The sequence below is a fragment of the Trachemys scripta genome, chromosome 11, assembly GCF_013100865.1.
Source record: "Trachemys scripta elegans isolate TJP31775 chromosome 11, CAS_Tse_1.0, whole genome shotgun sequence".
Lineage (NCBI taxonomy): Eukaryota > Metazoa > Chordata > Testudines > Emydidae > Trachemys > Trachemys scripta.
Window position 1 is genome coordinate 1,844,285 of NC_048308.1, and position 19,403 is coordinate 1,863,687.

At 53.3% G+C, this 19,403-nt stretch overlaps 1 protein-coding gene across 9 annotated transcripts in view; it reads left to right on the forward strand.

Moving 5' to 3' along the window:
- The window catches only part of TNS1 (tensin 1), a 250,960-nt gene that overhangs the window by 199,014 nt on the left and 32,543 nt on the right, over positions 1–19,403 (forward strand). For 4 of the 9 annotated variants that reach the window (XM_034785186.1, XM_034785190.1, XM_034785194.1 and 1 more), the window contains 4 exons: positions 9,217–9,413; positions 9,707–9,845; positions 15,292–15,384; positions 17,371–17,406. In XM_034785186.1, the coding sequence (XP_034641077.1) occupies positions 9,217–9,413; positions 9,707–9,845; positions 15,292–15,384; positions 17,371–17,406 (465 nt within the window). The remainder of the gene's footprint in view (positions 1–9,216; positions 9,414–9,706; positions 9,846–15,291; positions 15,385–17,370; positions 17,407–19,403) is intronic. The other 5 variants (XM_034785188.1, XM_034785192.1, XM_034785191.1 and 2 more) reach the window with 3 other exon arrangements.

Below are 19,403 nucleotides of genomic sequence, written 5' to 3' on the forward strand. Positions count from 1 at the left end.
AGAGACTCCAAACGGGGCAGAGCTTCGGTCAGTGGGTGACCATGGCCCCTCTGCATGGTGGTGACAGTAGGTTTTCACATCAGGTTTTGACTGAGGAAAGGTCCCTAGTTTGGCTGGCAGAGCACACAGGAATGTCTCCTTGCTGAGCTGGAGAGATCTCAGCGCTGCACGGTGGAGGGGGTCAGGAGCGCTGAAGTGTGATTAGGTGTTGAGGCGAAGGCCAGGAGTCAGTGGATCTGGCTTGTGTTAACGAGCGTCAGGGGGGAGCCGATTAGCCAAGGTGGAGCAATTCTTGGAGCACTCGAGAAGGACCTTGCATGGTGACAGGTTTCAGAGTGGTAGCCGTGCTAGTCTGTATCAGCAAAAAGAACGAGGAGTCCTTGTGGCACCTTAGAGACTGACAAATTTATTTGGGCATAAGCTTTCGTGGGCTAGAACCCACTTCTTCGGATGCATGCAGTGGAAAACACAGTAGGAAGATATATATACACAGAGAACATGAAAAAATGGGGGTTGCCATACCAACCTTAACGAGAGTAATCAATTAAGGTGGGCTTTTATCAGCAGGAGAAAAAACAACTTTTGTAGTGATAATCAGGATGGCCCATTTCCAACAGTTGACAAGAAGGTGTGAGTAACAGTAGGGGGGAAATTAACATGGGGAAATAGTTTTTACTTTGTGTAATGACCCATCCACTCCCAGTCTTTATTCAAGCCTAATTTAATGGGGTCCAGTTTGCAAATTAATTCCAGTTCTGCAGTTTTTTGCAAACTGGACTGGGCGAGCTCCGGCCGTGCTGCCTTCCCTCCCGGTGCTTCGGGGCTGGGGGGCTGCGGCCGCGACACCCACTCTGGGGCTGGGAGAGGGAGGTTGGGGGCGCTCCGGGGCTGGGGGGAGAGCCTGTGAGGGGGGCTGGCGGCTGTGGTGGTGGGGCTTCTGGGCTTGGGCGGGGGAGAGCGGAAGGAGCGGTGCTGGTGGCTAGACTCCCCCAGCTGGTGGTTCATGCACCGCCCATGTCAGGGATGCAGCCCCATGCTCTGGGTGTCCCTACCCTCTGACGGCCAGAAGCCGGGAGTGGACGACAGGGGATGGGTCACTCGATGATTGCCCGTTCTGTTCATTCCCTCTGGGGCACCCGGCACTGGCCACTGTCACAGACAGGAGACTGGGCTACACAGACCATTGATCTGGCCCAGTGTGAGTGTTCCTATGTAAGGAGCCAGGATACATCACTGCAGCCCGGTCTGGGCATACTGGGATCTGTCGTCTCCCTTGGCTGTGCCACCGTATAACAGGTGTTCAAGACGCGGCCCAGCACGCAGCCTGCCATGGCCCTTGGGTGGGCAAAGTCTCGACTTCTTTACATAAGTGGCAGAGGCATCTCCTGTGCTGCTGGCCAGCGACAAACCAACAGGCGAAGCCGTTGCTGTGCGGACGTGCCGCTGAGCGAGCCCGGCCCTTGCTGTGAGTGAAGAGGGGCGTGCTGTCTGTCTGCTCAGCATTTGCTCAGACATTTCCCCAGGAGCGGGGGAAAGACCATTTCATTGGAAAAGGGCAGTTTGCGAGGCCTGGAATCGCTGAGTGGCGCTTTGCTGAGAGCCCGCATTCCCCTCTGTCTGACTTTATCGCAGCCGGCGAGCGCTCCCATTCCTGGCTCCCAAACAATGAGCCCCTTTTTCTTCGGTTTGTTTCCCGCTGGTCGGGAAGAGAAAAGACAGGCCGGGGCATTGATGGGTGCCCCAAGTGGGCCCGTCCTGCCCAGGGAGAGGTTGTGAAAGAGGGGTTTGAAATGGGCACGGCCTGGCATGGCCCAGCGTTGGCTGCTGCTGCGCTCCGGGGTGGGAATGGAATGTGTGCGGCGGGGGCAGGAGCTGCCTTTTGTGCTTCTCTGGCACATGAGCAGAGCGACTTTCCTCCGCTCGCTGCCAGTCCTTGTGTTACCTTTCCGCCGCTCACCGCCGCCTCTTGCTCTGCATCCCGATGTGTCCCCCCTTGGGGTCTTCAGCAAGTCACAGCTGGCCCCCCGTGGCTTTCCTCACTCTCTTCTTCTCACCAGGGAAGAATGGGGCGTCCCTGCACCTTTTCCTGGCTGACCCTCTTGCTCAACAAGCACCTGCCTTGACTTTCCGTTGTGCTCAGGCGCTCAGAGTGGCTCTGAAGCTGCAGAGCTCACAAGGCCGTTCCGGGGTGCAAGCCGTTAGCAGCTGGGACTGCTGAATCCTTTAAGCCACTGTTACGCCCCCTCCATATTCAGGTGCACTAGCCCCACCCCAGGCTTTTGATTGGGTGTGCAGCCCTGAGATTTAGGGAACCCGTGTGTGTGTGTTAGGGTGACCAGATATCCTGATTTTATAGGGACAGTTCTGATATTTGGGGCTTTTCCTCATATAGGCACCTATTACCCCCCATTCCCCATCCTGATTTTTCACACTTGCTATTTGGTCACCCTGTGTGTGTGTGTGTGTGTGTGCACGTGCACTTGCTGGGGGCATCACACAAGGATTGCACAATTATGGTCTACCCTGGACTGGCCATATGCAGCAAAGTGCCTGTGACGGGTTGGACCCCTTGGGATACCACTGAACCCGCTTGTTATGCCATGGTGGGCCCCCTTTGTACCTGTCTTGCTGAGCCAGGCTATTAAAGCCTCCCCTAACACACACACCGGCAGGGCCAGATCAGCTCGGGGAAGACTCAGCTGACGGGATTTGCTCCAACACTCTGGTGCTCACTCCTTTTAAGTGTTTTATGAAATTCGCCCCCTCCCTCAATGTGGAGAGGGGTGTGCACACTTCTCACCCCCCCACCCCATGCAAAATTACAGAAACGGGGTATAATAATAAACACAACACATTTTATTAACTATAAAAGGCAGATTTTAAGTGGTAAAAGGGGTAACAAACAGACCAAAGCAGATTACTAAGTGAATGAAATGAAGCACACAAACTAAGCTAGTTTCACTAAAGAAATTGGTTACCAATAGTATTTCTCCCCCTAGATATCATTGCAGGCGGGTTGCAAAGTTTCTGTGATTCAGAGTTCCAGTTATATTCCTTTTCAGACTGGACCCTGCTCAGTCTGGACTCCTCCCTTGCCTTCCCTTTTGCAGTCTTTCTGCTTGGGCAGACAGGCCATGGAGAGAAGTCCCGTTTGCATTCCTCGCCTGCCCATAAATTGGATTTACATAAGGGGGGAATCCTTTGTTTCCCAAACTTGCCCCCCTCCCCCCTTCCCTTCCAGTGGAAAGTTACAAGAGGTCCCAGGTAATGTTTAGGATCAGGTGACAAGACCACCTGACTTTGTAGGATCACAGCGTCCATGAGTCAGGGGAAGTATGGAGCGTGGGCAGGAAGGCCAAACTTTTCACAGTCCATTGTCCTTGCTGATGGGCCATGACCCCTGACTGGCTTTTCCATTGTTGTACCTGAAGTGTTAGCAGTGGGCGTCATCCAAAGTAGCATAGTGGGAATACAGATGTGTGGTCAATAGTCCTAACTTCAGATACAGGAATGATGCAGGCTCACAGATTGGATAATCACAGTCAGGAAATCAGAACCTTTCCAGTGATATCTCACAGGAGCCATCTGGGATAAAGTACATCTCGGTTATGTCGTATTCATATCATAAGCATATTTCCATAAAGAATATGGAATGACGTGTTATGGTGCCCTCCTGGCATCACCGTGCATCAGGGAGGGCTGACGCTGGCTCATCCCACTGCAACGTGCACGGCCTGTCGCGGCATCTCCATGCTGTCTGCGCCAGGTGACTTCCAGTGAAAGGGGGTGACGCCCGTTGAATGAAAGGGACAGCGCCCCCTTGAATTCTGGGCAGCGGCGTTAACTGCCTTTCCAGGTTCTGCCCCGAGGGGACCATGTTTGTGCTGGGTTCCCGGTCACATTTTCCTATGACAATGGGGTTTTGCTGGGTAGACGCCTCACCCAAGCAGACCAAGCCTTGCAGACACATGTAACACGCAGCGCGCAATCAGTTGTGAGGAAGGGTAGTTAATGGGGACGACCTGCTGCTTAAAGATAAGCAGGTGTGTGCGTGATGGTCACCGGCGTGGGCACAGCTGGAGCTGAGCCAGGGGCCTCCTGAACTAAAAGCAGGTGCTAATCCATCTTGAGTTAAAGACCCAAGCTCCAGCAGTGCGCAGGTAGTTCGGTGCCTAACTCCCATTGGTTTCAGTGGGACCTGAGCACCTAAATACCTTCAAGCTGCTGGGCCGTGTGCCTAACTAACTAACTGGACACAAAATGCTACTAACTGCACCAAGCAAAGGGTTTTTCCTTTCCATTCTAGTCATCTCGGGGGGTCACTTAACAAAAGGGGGTAGGAAGTTACCCCTGGAAGTGTGATCTTGTGAACGCTGGTTGTCCCCCATTCAATGAGGACAGCATGGGCTCCGCCACACAGCTTCTCACGCCCCGGGCACCGTCCTGTGGGAAGCCTGGCGTGCCACCGCCCGCTCACGACGAGCTTTCTCCCATCCAGCCTGCACAATGCGTCTCTTACCCACAGAGTGGCTCATTTCCGCTTCGGTGGCTTCTTCTGCATTCACTGGCCCTGCAATTGCCGGTACGCTCAGCAAATGACCGACATGCGGCAGGCTCCAGCAGGCTGGATGGGCGAATTTGGTTCCAAAGTTGCTGTTCATGGAATTTCCCAGCCTGCATCATTTACGTGGGCAAACTCCATTGGGGCTGCACGCCAGCTCTCAGCTCTCTTGCATCTCCCCAGCATGGTGATTTTGTGATTATCATCGTTACTGTGATTATTATTTAGAAACTCACTTGGAAAGGCTTCGTCTTTCAGCGATGAGCCTAAGCAGCGTGTGCCAGGAACTTGCAGCCAACTTCCTCCCCACTTCGTTAGCGGATTTTTCAAGATCTGAAGAAGGGGGCGGGGGCGTCAGAGATTCAGGAATAGTTCTCTGGAAGTCAGGAAGAGCCAGGGGCCAACCTGATGGCTTTTCAGAGGCGTCTGGGAAAGAAGTTGGGGTTCTCAGTCCATTTTCTAGTGCCCAATGTTATGCTAAATTCCTCTAGGCAGGGTCTATAAGGTGGCTCCCGAGAGGGGAGAGAGAGTGGCTGTGCGTGACAAACTGGACCGAGGCTGATGAAAGGACAGAGTGTATATCCGAGAGGACAGTAGACAGCCCCAGCTGGTCTCTAGCATTTTCCTGCCCGGCTCTGAGAACAGTGCTGAGTGTCGCTAAGCCGCAATGTGTGTGTCTGTCTGCTGAGGGTGACCAGGGGGAGTTACTGGCAAAGATGAGTTACAGGGGGAGTGCCGGCAGCATATATGTCTTTGGGTAATGAGGGTGCATTGGTGCTTACCAGTTTCATTTTCAGTTTACTGTGTAACAGTCTCTCGTGCATCTAAGGCACCTTTCGTCCCAAAGGATCCCACCGTGTTCGCAAACGATTTCTGCAGAGGTCACTTCTCCCGGCCTTGAAATGCAGCCGCCTCTGGGGTGCAGAGCTGCGCAGCAGAACAGGGACAGGAGATGGGGACATTTTGGGCCAGGGCCAAACCCCAGCACTGATAGAAAGTGCCCTGAGATCGTTAATATCCCCACGGCGCAGACAGGACCTCAGCTTCTTAAGCAGCCCCCTTTAAAGGGCCACGTACGCCAATGTCATGGGAACTCCAAAGCGGCGTCTGCCTGGACAGGATCTAAATGCGAGGTTCCTAGGCAGTAGGGAGAAATGGGTGGAAATGCGCCTCGAGCTGGCTCCCCATCCCCTCCTAACACCCCGGTGCAGCCCCCTCCCTGGCTCATTGATGCAGCCTGCTGCCCTCCCTCCCTGCCCCGGTACAGTCTTCTCCCCACCACCCCGGGCAGCCCACTCCGCTGCCTCCCACTGGCTTGGCAAACCATTTTCTCATTCCCTCCCACCCTGGAGGAAATGCACCCAAAGCATGCTGGGCAATTTGCAGGACCAGTCCAGCCCCCGTGCCCAGCCGCGCTGAGGGCTGCCTCCTGATGGCTTACTCATGTTGCTGGGAGCTTTGTGACCGGTGCAGGTCCGTGGAAATCAGCTCTCTGCCTGGGGACGTTGTGGGAGTAAATTAGCATCAGCTCCTACATTGGTCCCTCAGTGGCCATCTGTAAATCCAGCACGTGAAACCCATAGCGGTCCCCTGGGCTAAAAGACACTGGCATAAGTAGGAGCCTTTCTTATTGTTGTGGCTGATTTCCCGGCCTTTGGAGTCGGGATTCCCTGGGCTCACGTCAATCCCGCGGGCCCTTTTAGAAATCAGATCAAACAGCTTCGAGCTGGTGCCGGGAGCCCGTTCTGCCACGGGTGCCCTATGTGCAAATCACCGAGCCGCTCTGTACCTCAGTTTCCCCATCTGCAGAATGGGCGTAAAAGTCTTTCTCCACCTCCCAGCATGGCGCTGAGCGGAGCATTAATTAGCTGATCACCGTTGTGTTGTTAGAAGCGGTGCACGGTCTGGGGGAACGGAGCTAGGATCCCTGTCTTAGCAGAACAGCGTGCTGTAAAGTGATGCTTGCTCGGCGTGATTAGCAATTCCCTGCTCCTTCCTTCCCTCCGGGATTTCCCGCTGGGCCAGATGCTGCATGTTAGTTGGTGTCATTGCCATGGAGACAGCCGCCCTCCCCCTCTGCTAAAGTGGACATCTGCACTCAGGCGCTGGAATCCAGGCCAAACCCTGCTCCCTCCTCCCCGGCGGATTGCCACTCGCAGCGAAGAGCTGGGGGGCAGGGGGAGAACCCAACCCTTAACGCAGCTCTGGTTCCCATCCCCAGCTTTACAAAGCCTGCAAGCCTCTCCCCAGAGGTGACACCTCTTTGCAGCCAGGCTGCTGTGTGTGTGTGTGTGGAAAACGGGGGCTAGCGGGGTTGCAAACAAAGAAGTGGACTGGAATGTGCTCTAGATTCCTGGCACGGAGACCTATTTTCCCTGGCCAGGCTCTGAGATGCACTTCTCTAGGGCTTGTTCCCGTGGACGGGGGCAGGGGGGAGGGCGCTCAGGATGTGGGAACCATCCCTGGCTTAGTTAGTTGGACTTGCTCGGCCCCTCTGCTCGGAAGAGTCCCTTCAGGGTGCCCACCCCGTCGCCGCCAGCCCGGGTCTCTCTTGAGCTCTGTCTCCCGTCTGCTGCTCCCGGGCCTTGCAGCGCGTTGTATGGCTGTAGTGTACATTTCACTCTCGCTCATTGCTGTGGGCTCCGTCCGGTTCCCTGTCCAAAAGCCACCATCACAGTTGGCTCGGCTGCCTGAGCCAATGCCTGGCTAAGTCAAACTCCCACGCACTGCAGTGGCCTTCCACCCAGGCCCTGAACTGGTACCTCTGCTGGCAGCCTCCAAAGCAAGGTGGAGGATTGCTCAAGAGGAAAGGGGTGGGCCGGTGGTTTGGGCGCTAGCCAGAGACCCAGGTTCAATCCCCTGCTCTGGCCCACATGACTTGTGTAGCCTTGGACAAGTCATTTAATCTCCCTGTGCCTCAGTTCCCATCTGTAAAATGGGGATAGCACCCTTCCTACTGGGGTGTAACGGAGATACAGGCGCTCAGGTGTGATGGGAATGGGAGATGCAAACTCTTAATGGTTATTTATGGTGCATTTTCCATCCCATTGGAGTCCGTGGAAACGGCAGGTGCCCTGCAGATCAGGCCTTGCGTGTTACAAAGGCCACTTTCCCCATCATTGACAGGCATCCACCTCCGGGTGAAAGGTAGCTTTGTGCCTATTCTGGACGTGGGGCTTGGTGTGCGGGTGGCTGGGTGCTGTGGCTGGCCTGGGCCAGACAGGAGGTCAGACTGGATAATCTCCTGCTCCCTTCTGGCCTTAAACTCTATGCCGCTAACATCCAGCTTGGTCCTGGTTCAGCATGGGCGGACTGAGTTTGATGACCCCTCGAGGTCCCTCCTCCCAGCCCTCCGGGTCTCTGATCGTCTGGGCAGCGCAGCAGCCGTGCAGGACAGCAAGGGAAGAGTTACTGTCTGCAGTGGAATTCCCGGGGTATTGGGAGAATAACCACTTGGCCAGGATGCCAGCGCCTAGCCTTGCTTTTTAGGAAGGAGCCATACCTGGCTTCAGAACTGAGCTCGCGAAGTTTATGGAGGGGATGGTATGATGGGATAGCCTCATTTTGGCAATTCATTGATCTTTGATTATTAGCAGGTAAATATGCCCAACGGCTGTGATGGGATGTTAGATGGGGGGGGGATCTGAGATACTACAGAGAATTCTTTCCTGGGTGTCTGGCTGGTGAGTCTTGCCCACACGCTCAGGGTTTATTTGGGGTCGGGAAGGAATTTTCCACCAGGGCAGATTGACAGAGGCCCTGGGGGGGGGTTCGCCTTCCTCTGCAGCGTGGGGCACAGGTCACTTGCCGGAGGATTCTCTGCACCTTGAAGACTTTAAACCATGATTTGAGGACTTGAATAGCTCAGACATAGGTTAGGGGTTTGATACAGGAGTGGGTGGGTGAGATTCTGTGGCCTGCGTTGTGCAGGAGGTCAGACTAGACCATCATAATGGTCTCTTCTGACCTTGAAGTCTATGACTCTATGATTCTTAGCCGCTCAGGAGCCGTGCTGGCAGTAACTAATCACCGTAGAGGTCCATTTTATATCCAGCGGTATGTTGCGTATTCCGCCCACTGCACTAGAGATGCCAGAGATCTCTGGGGTTACCTTAGAGTGGGACTGGCTCTTCCAGTGAATTGTAGGAGGGGAGAAGGGTCCAGGGGAGGAGGGGATCCCGGCTTCTTTGATGACCACACATGATAAGGACTTTTGCTCAGTGTCTCCTCTGACCACAAGCCCCTCCTGCAGCACCAATTCCTGTAGCACTGTGCTGGGTCTCCACGCAGAGCAAAGGCTGTATTGGCAGTGGGCACGTCCGTTCCTTGGTTCTCTCCAGGTTGGCATCGGGGCGGCAGGGTGATTTCCCACACATGCTGTGCCTATCCTGTAGGAATCAGAAGGCTCCAGCTACCTTGGTCTCTCTGCGGGCCCCTTAAGGCAGTGCAGATGGCCCTTTAAAAATGTTTGGGGGTAAAGAGTCCTCAGGGAGAGCCCCGAGATGCCAAGGAGCTGGAGTCGTCAGGTGAGGAGTGGCTCGTGCCTGAGATAAATCACCAACGTGCCAGCTGCCACGTGGCTCCCTAAGGGATGAGCCTGTTGCTGGGCATCGTCCTTTTTAACGAGTGCTTCCCGCCGTGTGCTTGAATTCCAGGGGTGGAGTCACGGGACAAGTCCCCGGAGGAGCCCGGACCGCTGAGCCGAAGACGCACGACCAGCGACGGCCAGTACGAGAACAGTCCCCAGGAGCCCGGCACGCCCCGGAGCCCCACTGCCCGATCGCCGGTCCACAGCTTCTCGCCAGAGGTGGTCAGCAGCATCGCCGCCAACCCGGGAGGGAGGCCCAAAGAGGTGCCTTGTCCTTGGTCTTTCCCCCTGCTGCTTTGTAGCGGGGCGCCTGGTAATGCGGACAGCGCTGCTGGAGGGGGACCTCGCCATTCAACACCAGTTGCCAGGGGGTGGGTGGAGGGGGCTGAGGCTTGCCAGAGACCCACAAAGCAGCTGAAGAAAGCCCCTAGTTCTTTCTGGCAATGAAGCCCCAGCGTCCGTGAGCCTGGGTTGGTGGGTGGCTGAGGATGGGGCCGCGTTTGCCTGGGGTCTGCTCTCGCCGCGACTGACTCGGCCTCGCTTGCTTTCTTCCGCAGCCTCATCTCCACAGCTACAAGGAAGCCTTTGAAGAGCTGGAGGGGACCTCTCCACCCAGCCCACCCTCCAGCGGTGGTGAGATCTCTCCCCCAACCCCTGCCTTTCCTGTCTCGCCGCAAACCCCTTATGGTCACCTGCGTAAGTTCCGCGGCTCCGGGAGGCGGTGGGAACCAGCGGGCGGCTCTAGCAAAGCCAGATACAAGCAGCAGGTCAAGCAGCTCCGAATTCCAGACACCTGCCGCCATTTCCTCTCTTTCTCTCGTTCTCTCATCCCTCCACCCCTTTCCCACGGCAATTCCTTCTGTCACTTCTCTTCTCTGCTTGACACCGCCCTCCGCCACTCCACGCGCTGCAAGTTTCCTTGGTTTCGTTGTTATTTCATTTCGACAGCCGCGTTTTACAGATAGCGGGGTGTAAAATCATGGTCCTGGGGGCCCCTGAGGGCATGTGATGGAAATAATCGAACCCTATGTTGGGGGGCGCGCCCCCATCTGTCACGAAAGCACCCTGAAAATAAAACTATCTCTGTATACCGAGGAGGCTCCCATTTCAATTAGTTTCCCCTCTACATGGTATATGTGAGATACCACCTTGGCTGCCACCGCTTCGTCTTCTGAGTGATGGCTGCTGCATGATGCCAAGGAGCTGTGGGATACTCTCCGGCATCCTGACCCTCCAGAGCAACCAGCCTAAATCTCCGATCACGTTGCTCTCCGCCACGGCCGCGTGTCGTTCCAAAGCTCAACTCAGAGCAATCACTTCCGCAGCCGAGCCCCTCCTTCTGAGAGGGACCCCGGCACATCTCTCCAGAATCCCAGACCGAACGTCCTCCCAGCTCGAGAGTGTTAAAAAAGCAAATCTTTTTGGGGCGGGAAGAATCCAAACCGTTGGCTCCATTACCGAGCTGTTTAGGGATCTCCACTCAGTCCCGCGTCAGCGACAGCTTTTCGAGACAGCACCACTTTGAGGTGACACCTCCCAGTCTGACAAAGCCGGGAGGAGGAACTTTCTCCCATTCAGATCCAGCACCTGCTCCTAGCTCTGGACGGGAGAGTTGATTTTAAACCAGTGACTTCTGGGGCGGGGGGGTGTGTGGGTGGGCACAGAAAGGCTATTTTAGGTCAATTTGTGTGGCTTCCTCCGAGTCCTGGACAGTTGGACTCATGGTAGCTAAGGCCGCTAGTTTGGAAGGTGGAAGGTTATGAAAAATAGTCCCGATGCAATTGTTTTAAAACTCCCTGAAATAGTCCCCAAAGAGGGTTTCTGTAGCCCCGAGACGGGATACGTGCTGGCCAGGAGTAGGATAAAGTTGGCATCAGCCCTTATTTGGGTTGATCTGCTTTGACCAAGGCAAAAAGTCCTTTGTACTACGCCACTGACAAGCTGTGATCAGATCCCCAGTGCTGTCGGTAACTGTACAGTCCTATCATGCAAATATTGTCCTGGCCTCAGAGAGCTTAAACTAAGGACTAGCATGTTTCCCCCGTGTACCTAGCTGAAGACATGCTGTGTGTGCACGTGTGTATATTGCATGGAATTCAACTCCCTTTAAAGAAGGCCCATTTTGGGTTGACACTGTCCATTTAAATCCATTCACTGTTAATATCCGGATGGCCAGATAGGAGCCCCTGGCGTGTAGCCGAGTGCAAGGTGAATCCCCTTTACCTGAACTGAGTTGCAGAAGGGAAGGGTGAATGGCAAGGGAAGTTAGATGCTACTTAACATGCAGGTGCTCTGCTGAGCCTAAGGTAGGCAAAGGAGGTTTCAGCAGTTGCTTTGCTGATCCTTGCAAGTTGCTGAGAAAGTCTGACCCTCGAACTTCCTGCTGCATGTTCTGACCTCCTGACTCCTCCAGCTGAGCATGCATCCTCCTGGCTAACCCTTGATAACTTGGTGGTAGGTTTGGAAGAAGTGAATTCCGCTTTGACCGGTTCTGCCGCTGTCCCAGTGCCACAACGGCACGGCTGAATCAGGCTGCACCAGCACAATGCATTGCTGAGCAACTGGGAAAAAAAGCAACGGCCACATTTGATAGTCCTATGTATTTATAAGTGCAATAGCAGAGCTGAAAATGGATTGAGATCAGGGCTGGCTTTAGGCCGATTGGCCCGACTCCCCTGAATCGGGCCCCGCGCCTAAGAGGGCCCTGTGCCCAGTGGCCTTTTTAATATTTACTCACCTGGCGGCGCTGCGGGTCTTAGGCAGCGGGTCCTTCACTCGCTCTGGGTCTTCGGCGGCACGTCCTTCACTCGCGCCGAAGGACCCGGAGCCGAAGTGTCACCGAAGACTCGGAGTGCCGCCCGGTAAGTACAAGCCCCACGAATCGGGCCCCGCACTTACTAAAGCCAGCCCTGATTGAGATGCTCTGGTCCCGATCAGGAGAGATTTTCCAACATGCAGTCACCTCCCAAACTATATTCTCCACGTCTCCCATCTCTGAACCTTGTGGATGTCCCACGGCCTTAGACTAGTGCTGGGCAAAAGTTTTCACTCAAAACTTTTTTGGGGGGTGAAAAATGCAGATTTGGCGACACCAAAACCTTTCCCAAATTCACGTCAATTTAGTCAAATTGTTTTGATTTTTTTTCAGCATTTTATTTTTAGGAGGTTTTTTTTTTTAAATGACTTTTCCTTTCCACATTTCCTTTCATTTTATTTTATAAAAAAATGAAAAACCTTTTCCAACAGTTGAAATTGAAACGTTTCATCTCGGGTTTCATTTGAAAAAATGAGTTTTCTGTTCAATCCCAATACATTTTTTTTGCATTTCCAGTGAACTGAAACATCTGTGATTTGCTCAGCCCCCATTGGTGGCTGCAGTTGCTACACCACCAAGTTTAGCAGGAGAGTTGTTTTTAACCCCTTTCCCCTCAGAAACACACGTCTGGGCAAGGTCATCGCCCGTTGGTGATGAAGGGTGAGGGTGTGGCTGGGACGTTCGGCTGCACTTTGAATGCTCAGCTGCTGCAGGGTGAATTTCAGAGTGACAGGTTAATCGTATAGGCTTGAGATGTGCCCTCGGGGCAACATTTCTTACCCAGTGCATAACGGGGACTCTTTTGCATCTCATCCCTGGCCAGCTTCTCAACCAAGCAGGCTCAGGTAAACTCCCGAGCAACAACAGAGCTGAATCTTTTGAGGTTTGCCTATTGCTGCTACAGACGGACCCATAGGGAGCCCCCCGATCCAAACACCCCCCCCAGGTTTGGCGGAAGTGCACTTATGAACCAGAATCCCAGCTCCAACTGCCCACTTTCCCATGAGAGGGAAATTTGAATCCTCATCCAGATCAGAACCTCACAGCTGGGGCTTCTGTGGTTTGTCGGACGGCGGAGACATGAGTTAATTTCATTTCCACTAGGAGAGCTGGTGACCATGACATCGCTGCTCACTGCAGGCTAGATTTCATGATGGTTTGGGGGTTAAACCCATATCCTTGCATCTGGCTCTGCCGGATTTCCCCCCCCCCCCCCCCGTGCAACAACCCCCAGCCATTGAGAAGCAGGCCCAGCGCATTAGCGGTAACACTTGGCTGGAACGTCTTGGCCCGTCCGTGGAATTGCTTGGTTTCCCAGTATCTCATCTGCATTGAGCAAAGAGTTCTGACCAACGTCGCAGCCATGAAAACGTGAGCTCATGAGGACTGGCTTTTGTTTCCACGCCTGCCTCCCGCCTCCTCCCGCTGCCAGCGTGGGTGCCCGTCTGAATCTGTAAGTCAGAAGGTTGAAATGCAAGCAGCGGATAAAGCTAAAGGAATGTGTCAAGTTTCCTTTAGGGAGGTTGGAGCCTCGTTTGTCTCCTTGTTTTTGCTTTTGGCAGCATTCCCACACCTCTTCTGTGTCCTGAGGTCTCTTCCTCCCAGTTAGAATAGAAAGTCTGAATTGTTTCGAGCTGGTAAAATGCAGTGTCAGGGAGATAGAAATCAACGGCAAGAACTCGCCACACACACACACACACACACACACACACACACACACACACACACACACACACACACACACACACACACACACACACACACACTATAAAGCCTTATTTGTGAGACTTGTAGTACACGCATCTCACATATACATCTGCATCCATTTGCTCCATCACTCCCTGCTTCATATATCTACCCTATATATAGTATGTGTGCTATATATATATACACCCTCCCCCCCTTATATGTACATACGACATACCAGCCTCTCTCTATATAATATATACATGCAGTAGAGCCATGGAACACATGTTGTGTGCATTTGTAAAAGGCTGGTGGGTATTTGACATGTGTCGTTGCACATCTGGCTGGTTTTCCAGATGTGTATCTACACCATATGTGTGAAAGTTCATGTCATGGGCACCGTTTAGGTCTCTCTACCAGAACGAATCCAGTAGGTAGAGCGAATGCTACGACGTAAAGTGTGGGCCCTAAGTTAGTTTTCCCAGGGGAAGATTAGGTAATGGGCCTGTTTGGTGAGCATGGTGGTTTGAATTGATGAGGGCCGTATTCTGTTCTCGTTTTCACCGGGGTGAATCTGGAGTATCTCAGTTGAAGTCAATGGAGCCCCTCTGGATTTAGATCTAGGGGACGGAGATCGGAATCTGGCCCACTGTGTTTATGTTAATATCAGTCCGAGTCCAGATGAAATGCTGATGTTCTTGGAGGCATCTCTGGCAAACTGTGCCTTGAGAAATGAGCCTCCCCCCGCAGCAGACACATACTGGGCGGTCTCGTGTTTTGGAGTGTGGAAGTCAGGACTCCTGGGTTCTAGCCCTAGCTGCACCGCCAACTTCCCAAGTCACTGCAGGCAGGACGTGTTACCTTTGTGTGCCTCAGTTTACCAACCTGTCCAATGAGGGGAGTGCAGCTAAATGCCCTCATAGGGTGGGGAGGTGTCATCAATTAAGCGTGGCAGGGAGTCTGAATCAGTGAGCGTTGGGGAAGGAGCTTTGAGATCCCTGGATGAGAGGCACTGAGGCAATGGAGGGCGCTGTTATCCAGCCAGGGGGCTGTCACTTTGCCGACTTGCCCAGCGTTAGGATTCCTGCAAGCCCCGGGAAGTCATTCCTGCTGGTGGACTGTCCCTAATGGTGGCGATGCCAAGGTGCTCTCTCCTCTAGGAGGCAAGGCCTTCAGGCTCCCAGCACACTCAAGCAGGGTTGATGGGCATCAAAGGAATTTGTAATCCCGCCCCCACCCTCTGGGCCCCTCAATCCATCTTCCTGCAACTGCCCATCAATCATCAGCAGAGGGTTTCTTCGTCTCCCCCCGTGTCTAGGTTCCCTCCGCATGCAGCCGGCATCGGGGCTGGCCGAATCACCGTCTCCATAAAAGAGAAGCCAAAGGTGTCACTTCTAATAAGGGGGCCTGCTCTCGGCTCCTGCATTCCTGGGGTTTCTGCAGGCCAGCGGGCTTAAGTGTTTCCAGTTGCACATGCACCTTGCCAGGACATAATGACAGTCATTAAGTAGCACACGTAGCGCTGAGGCTATAAACTCACATTTAGTAACAACCGAGATGACTCTAGGATTTATTGCACTTTAAATTTAATTCCTCTTTTGATACCGTTGGGTTTATTTTATTTCTTTTGCCTGACTACAGTGCGCTCCCCACCCGGCCTGGCCAAGACCCCGCTGTCTGCATTGGGACTGAAGCCCCATAACCCATCCGAGATTCTGCTGCAGACAACGGGAGGTAAGCGAATGGGTGGGGACGGGGGGCTGGTTGCAGACGGAAGGTGCTGGATGTTAGGGCCAGTTCATCCTGGCATCTTATGCCCCTCTCGGCTATATTGAATCCGAGAATCATGCCGCTGCACAGAGAGGTCGAGAATGCATTGTTTCTCCAGGGGCTTCTGCTGAGGCTGAATTTGCAACGTTAGCCCGTCAGGGTCACTGAGGCTGACTGGGTTCGGTCACTTGCGTGTGCACCCAAGACTTTGAGATGTATGCTGCTGGACACCAACACTGTGCCTCAGGGATTGCAGCCAGCAGAGGAAGGATCTTGTAGCAGCAGTGGGGTTGAGAAATATGCCTGTCGATTATAAGAACATAAGAACGGCCAGACTGGGTCAGACCAAAGGTCCACCTAGCCCAGTGTCCTGACTTCTGACAGTGGCCAATGCCAGGTGCTTCAGAGGGAATGAACAGAACAGGGTAATCCTCAAGTGATCCATGTGTATTGGTATACTAAATTCTGCCTTAGCGCAAGGGGGTCATAGAACCAAAGGGTTAGAAGGGTCCACCAGGGTCATCTAGTTCGACCCCCTGCCAAGATCCAAGGATGGGCTAGCTAGATGACCTCTTGAGGGCCCTTGCAGGCCTAGAACCAGGTTACACTCATCCCGCTGGGCAGGTTGTCCCGTAGCTGCATACCATAGGAGTTCCTTGCATTTGCCTCTGAAGCAGTTGGTGCTGACTACTGTTAGGTCACTGGCCTCGCTGGACATGGGGGGTCTGATCCAGGCCGGCTAGTCCTACGTTATCAAACAACAAGCTTCAAGAAGGCAAGGGACATGCTGTCCGGTAAAGTGGTCGCCCATCACCACCAGCGCTTTGGTTTCTACATCACCCTCTCTGTCTGGGTGAGAACCCGCGGGCCTTACTCAGGGTCAGCGGCCCCTGCTGGGAGCTGTACGGAAGGAGTGGATGAGGTTGTTGGGATTTGGCTGTCTATGGCTCCCCCCCCCACCCCAACTCCTCGTTTCTCCCTCACTCTCTCCGCCTTTCTGTAGCGGTCTCACCTCGGCGCAGTTCAAGAGAGCTGGTGCTAGAGGAAGTGCAACCTGCCAGTTAAAACAATACCCAGAGCACCCTCTGTCTCTGCGTGAATCCCCAGGTCCTGGCCTGTGACAGCTGTCTCGGGGACAGATACCAGAGCCCAGGAGCTGTCTTCTAATCCAGACTGATCCCAGCTCACCAGCGCCGCGCCTCCCCTTCACAGGCTTTCAAGAGCTTCCTTTACAGCCTGTCAGGAGCCTTGTGTCTATCCTGCTAATCGCTGTCAGAGAGAAGCAGAGACTAGAGTTTACAATGAGGAAAGCCCCCTGGGGGACCCGTTCTGGGGCTGTAGACACCAGCATTTCAGCCGTCGGCATTTTTACAGCCAGGCGAGAGATGTGGAGCAGCAGAGAGTTTAACAGCAGAGAGGCTGATGCACGCCCATAAGAATCGGATGGAAAACCAGCAGCACTAGGCATGTTCCCGGTGGGGTTTTCTCAGCACACGGAGAGCCAATCAGTGTAGGCCCCAGACCTGCCGTCTGAACAGGGAAGGCCAATGGCTTCTCAAAGGGTGTAGGGAATCAGAATAATTAATAACAACATCCCGTTTGGACATAACCCCCGCTTCCTGCCTAGGGCTTGTCAGTAGGGAAAGGTTAGCGGTGAAGCCATAGGAATGATACTGCCAGGTGAGTGCTAAGGGCCAGGTGAGTGGTAAATCAATGGGTTTAGGCACCTAAATACTTTAAAAAACCTGGACCTCTTTCCTGTTTCTGTGGCAGCTCAGGTGGCTTGCACACATGTAGGTATTTACCAGGATGAAAAAGCAAAGAACATTAACATAGATCTCTCTCTCTCTCTCTCTCTCTCTTTCTTCCCTTTGAATCATCGTGTTTCCTTCTCTTCCACTGTCTGTCCTTCCCTGCCTTGCTCCTCCATCTCCCGTCTTTCCCCCTCAGAGCTAGATGGGGAGGCAGTAGTTGAATCTGATGAAGGTAAGAAGGGATATTTTCTCTTTATTCATGCGAACTCTTTTGGCCAAAAAGAGAAGCTGAACTGCTAAGCTCATTAATGCTGAGACATCTGGTTGGCTTGATTTGTGTGGTATGCAGAAGGGTCAAAAGTGCATACAGGATTGTACCGCAGTGCGGCCCGCCAGGGAGTTATACGTAGGAGCTAATCTCGAAGCAAATAAATCCAGGTAGAGCTGCCTGAAACTGAAGTGTGCAGGAAAATGATCAAATATCCAGGAGTGGCACTTCAGCCTCTGCTAATCGCTGTTCCTTGTGCTCTCGGATCACTTCCTGTCGCACTGCCTTCTGGCAGGCGGTACTTCCTGGAGTGCCGTTCCCACCCCAGTGAATCAGTGTGCCGGGAGATCATTGCACTGGCTTCTGCAGAGGTTCGTTCTGAAACCCAGTCGGGACGGTGCCATGAGATAGGGCCGCAGCAGTGGGGTACACTGCTCTCTGTCCTGCCTGCACCCCCTACAATGGGGAAGTACTGAGGCTGACCACTGTTCTTTTCACCTTGATCCGTGCTTCCCTCCATGTGTAGGCAGCCAAGGGACATGTCTGGGTGAAAGGGGAAATTTTCATAAGCGCCTAAGTCCCATTTTCAAAAGTGGCAGAGCGTAAGGCTCGAGAGGACTAGAACCCGGGTTTGCAGGGTCCGGGTGACTGACATTTCAGGCCACCACCAGGTAGCGGTAGCAGAGGTGTGATCCATACAGTATAAACCCTGGGGGCACTACACGCACCTGGCCTGCTGCGACAACAGACGCTGCTCTTGGGCTCTGACCTTTGGCCCTGACTCCAGCTCTGACCTTAGGCCCAACTCCTGGTTTCTGACTCCGGCTGTGACCCTTCGCTTGACTCCTGCTCCAGCCACCAGCTCCTACTCCTGCTCTCACCACTAGGCATGACTCCTGGTCCTACCCACCAGGCCGGACTGCCACATCCTGGTTGTGGAACCATTGGAGAACCATTGACTTTCAATAGGGCTTAGAGTATGTCTACATGGCAAAAGCTGTGCATGGGCTAACCTGCCCAAGCCAGCTTCCCTCCAGCTAGTCTCAGTGAAGACTGCAGCACGAGCTTCAGATTTTCAAAGAGCTCATTTCCAATTCAGGTACCAAAATAAAGGGCCACATTTTCTTAACTGCTAAGCCCCCAGGAGCTCCCATTGTGACCATAGGGATAGATTTCACAGAGGTCAGTTCTCAGCGACTCCTTTCTGTGACTGATACCCTAAGGCCATAAGACTCCCAAGCTCTGTGCTTTTGCTGACCCGAGGGGAGTGAAAATATAAGCAGAGACCCAGAGCTCAAGTTCACGAGTTTCAGATGCCGCGACGTGCTTTAGAACAGGTTCACTTGCAGTGCAGTTTGTGCTTTCGGTGGCTGCTGCCTCTCCAAGCGGAATGGCAAACACTGTTAAACAAGAACGTGCCAGTGTTTATAGGTAGGGGACATTAGCTTCAAACGAAACATAAGCAAGCGCCTTGTGGATACAGAAGTGAAGAGCTTGGAATCCACACGCCTACACAATCCGTGATTTCCTAGTTACTGTGTTGCAGCCAGATGGTGAGGCTGTGATTGAGATGGCACTGTCCTATTTTCAGTCACTTCTGAGTTACTCCTTGGGCTGAGTTTTTTGCATGTATTTCAGTCCCGTCTGAACCTCTCTGGGGAGTTTCAGAAGAATCTGTCCATTTTTGCTGCACCCAAAGCAGGCTTGGCAACCTCTCATGATTTTACCCCAAATCTTTATTGTGGTGTTTGCCTTAAAGACCCAGCTCTTGGAGTCAGGAGATTACAGGACAATTTCAGCTTTAATTAAAAAACAAAGTTTCTCGTCCTCGTAGCTGCAGAGAAAAGCCTAAAAATGTGGCAAGAGCGGGTTGCAATTTTTGTTATTGTTCAAAATGTTTTTCAACAAGAACGTGACATTTTGGTCAACGTGGCATATTCTGTGGTTAATATCATTTTTCA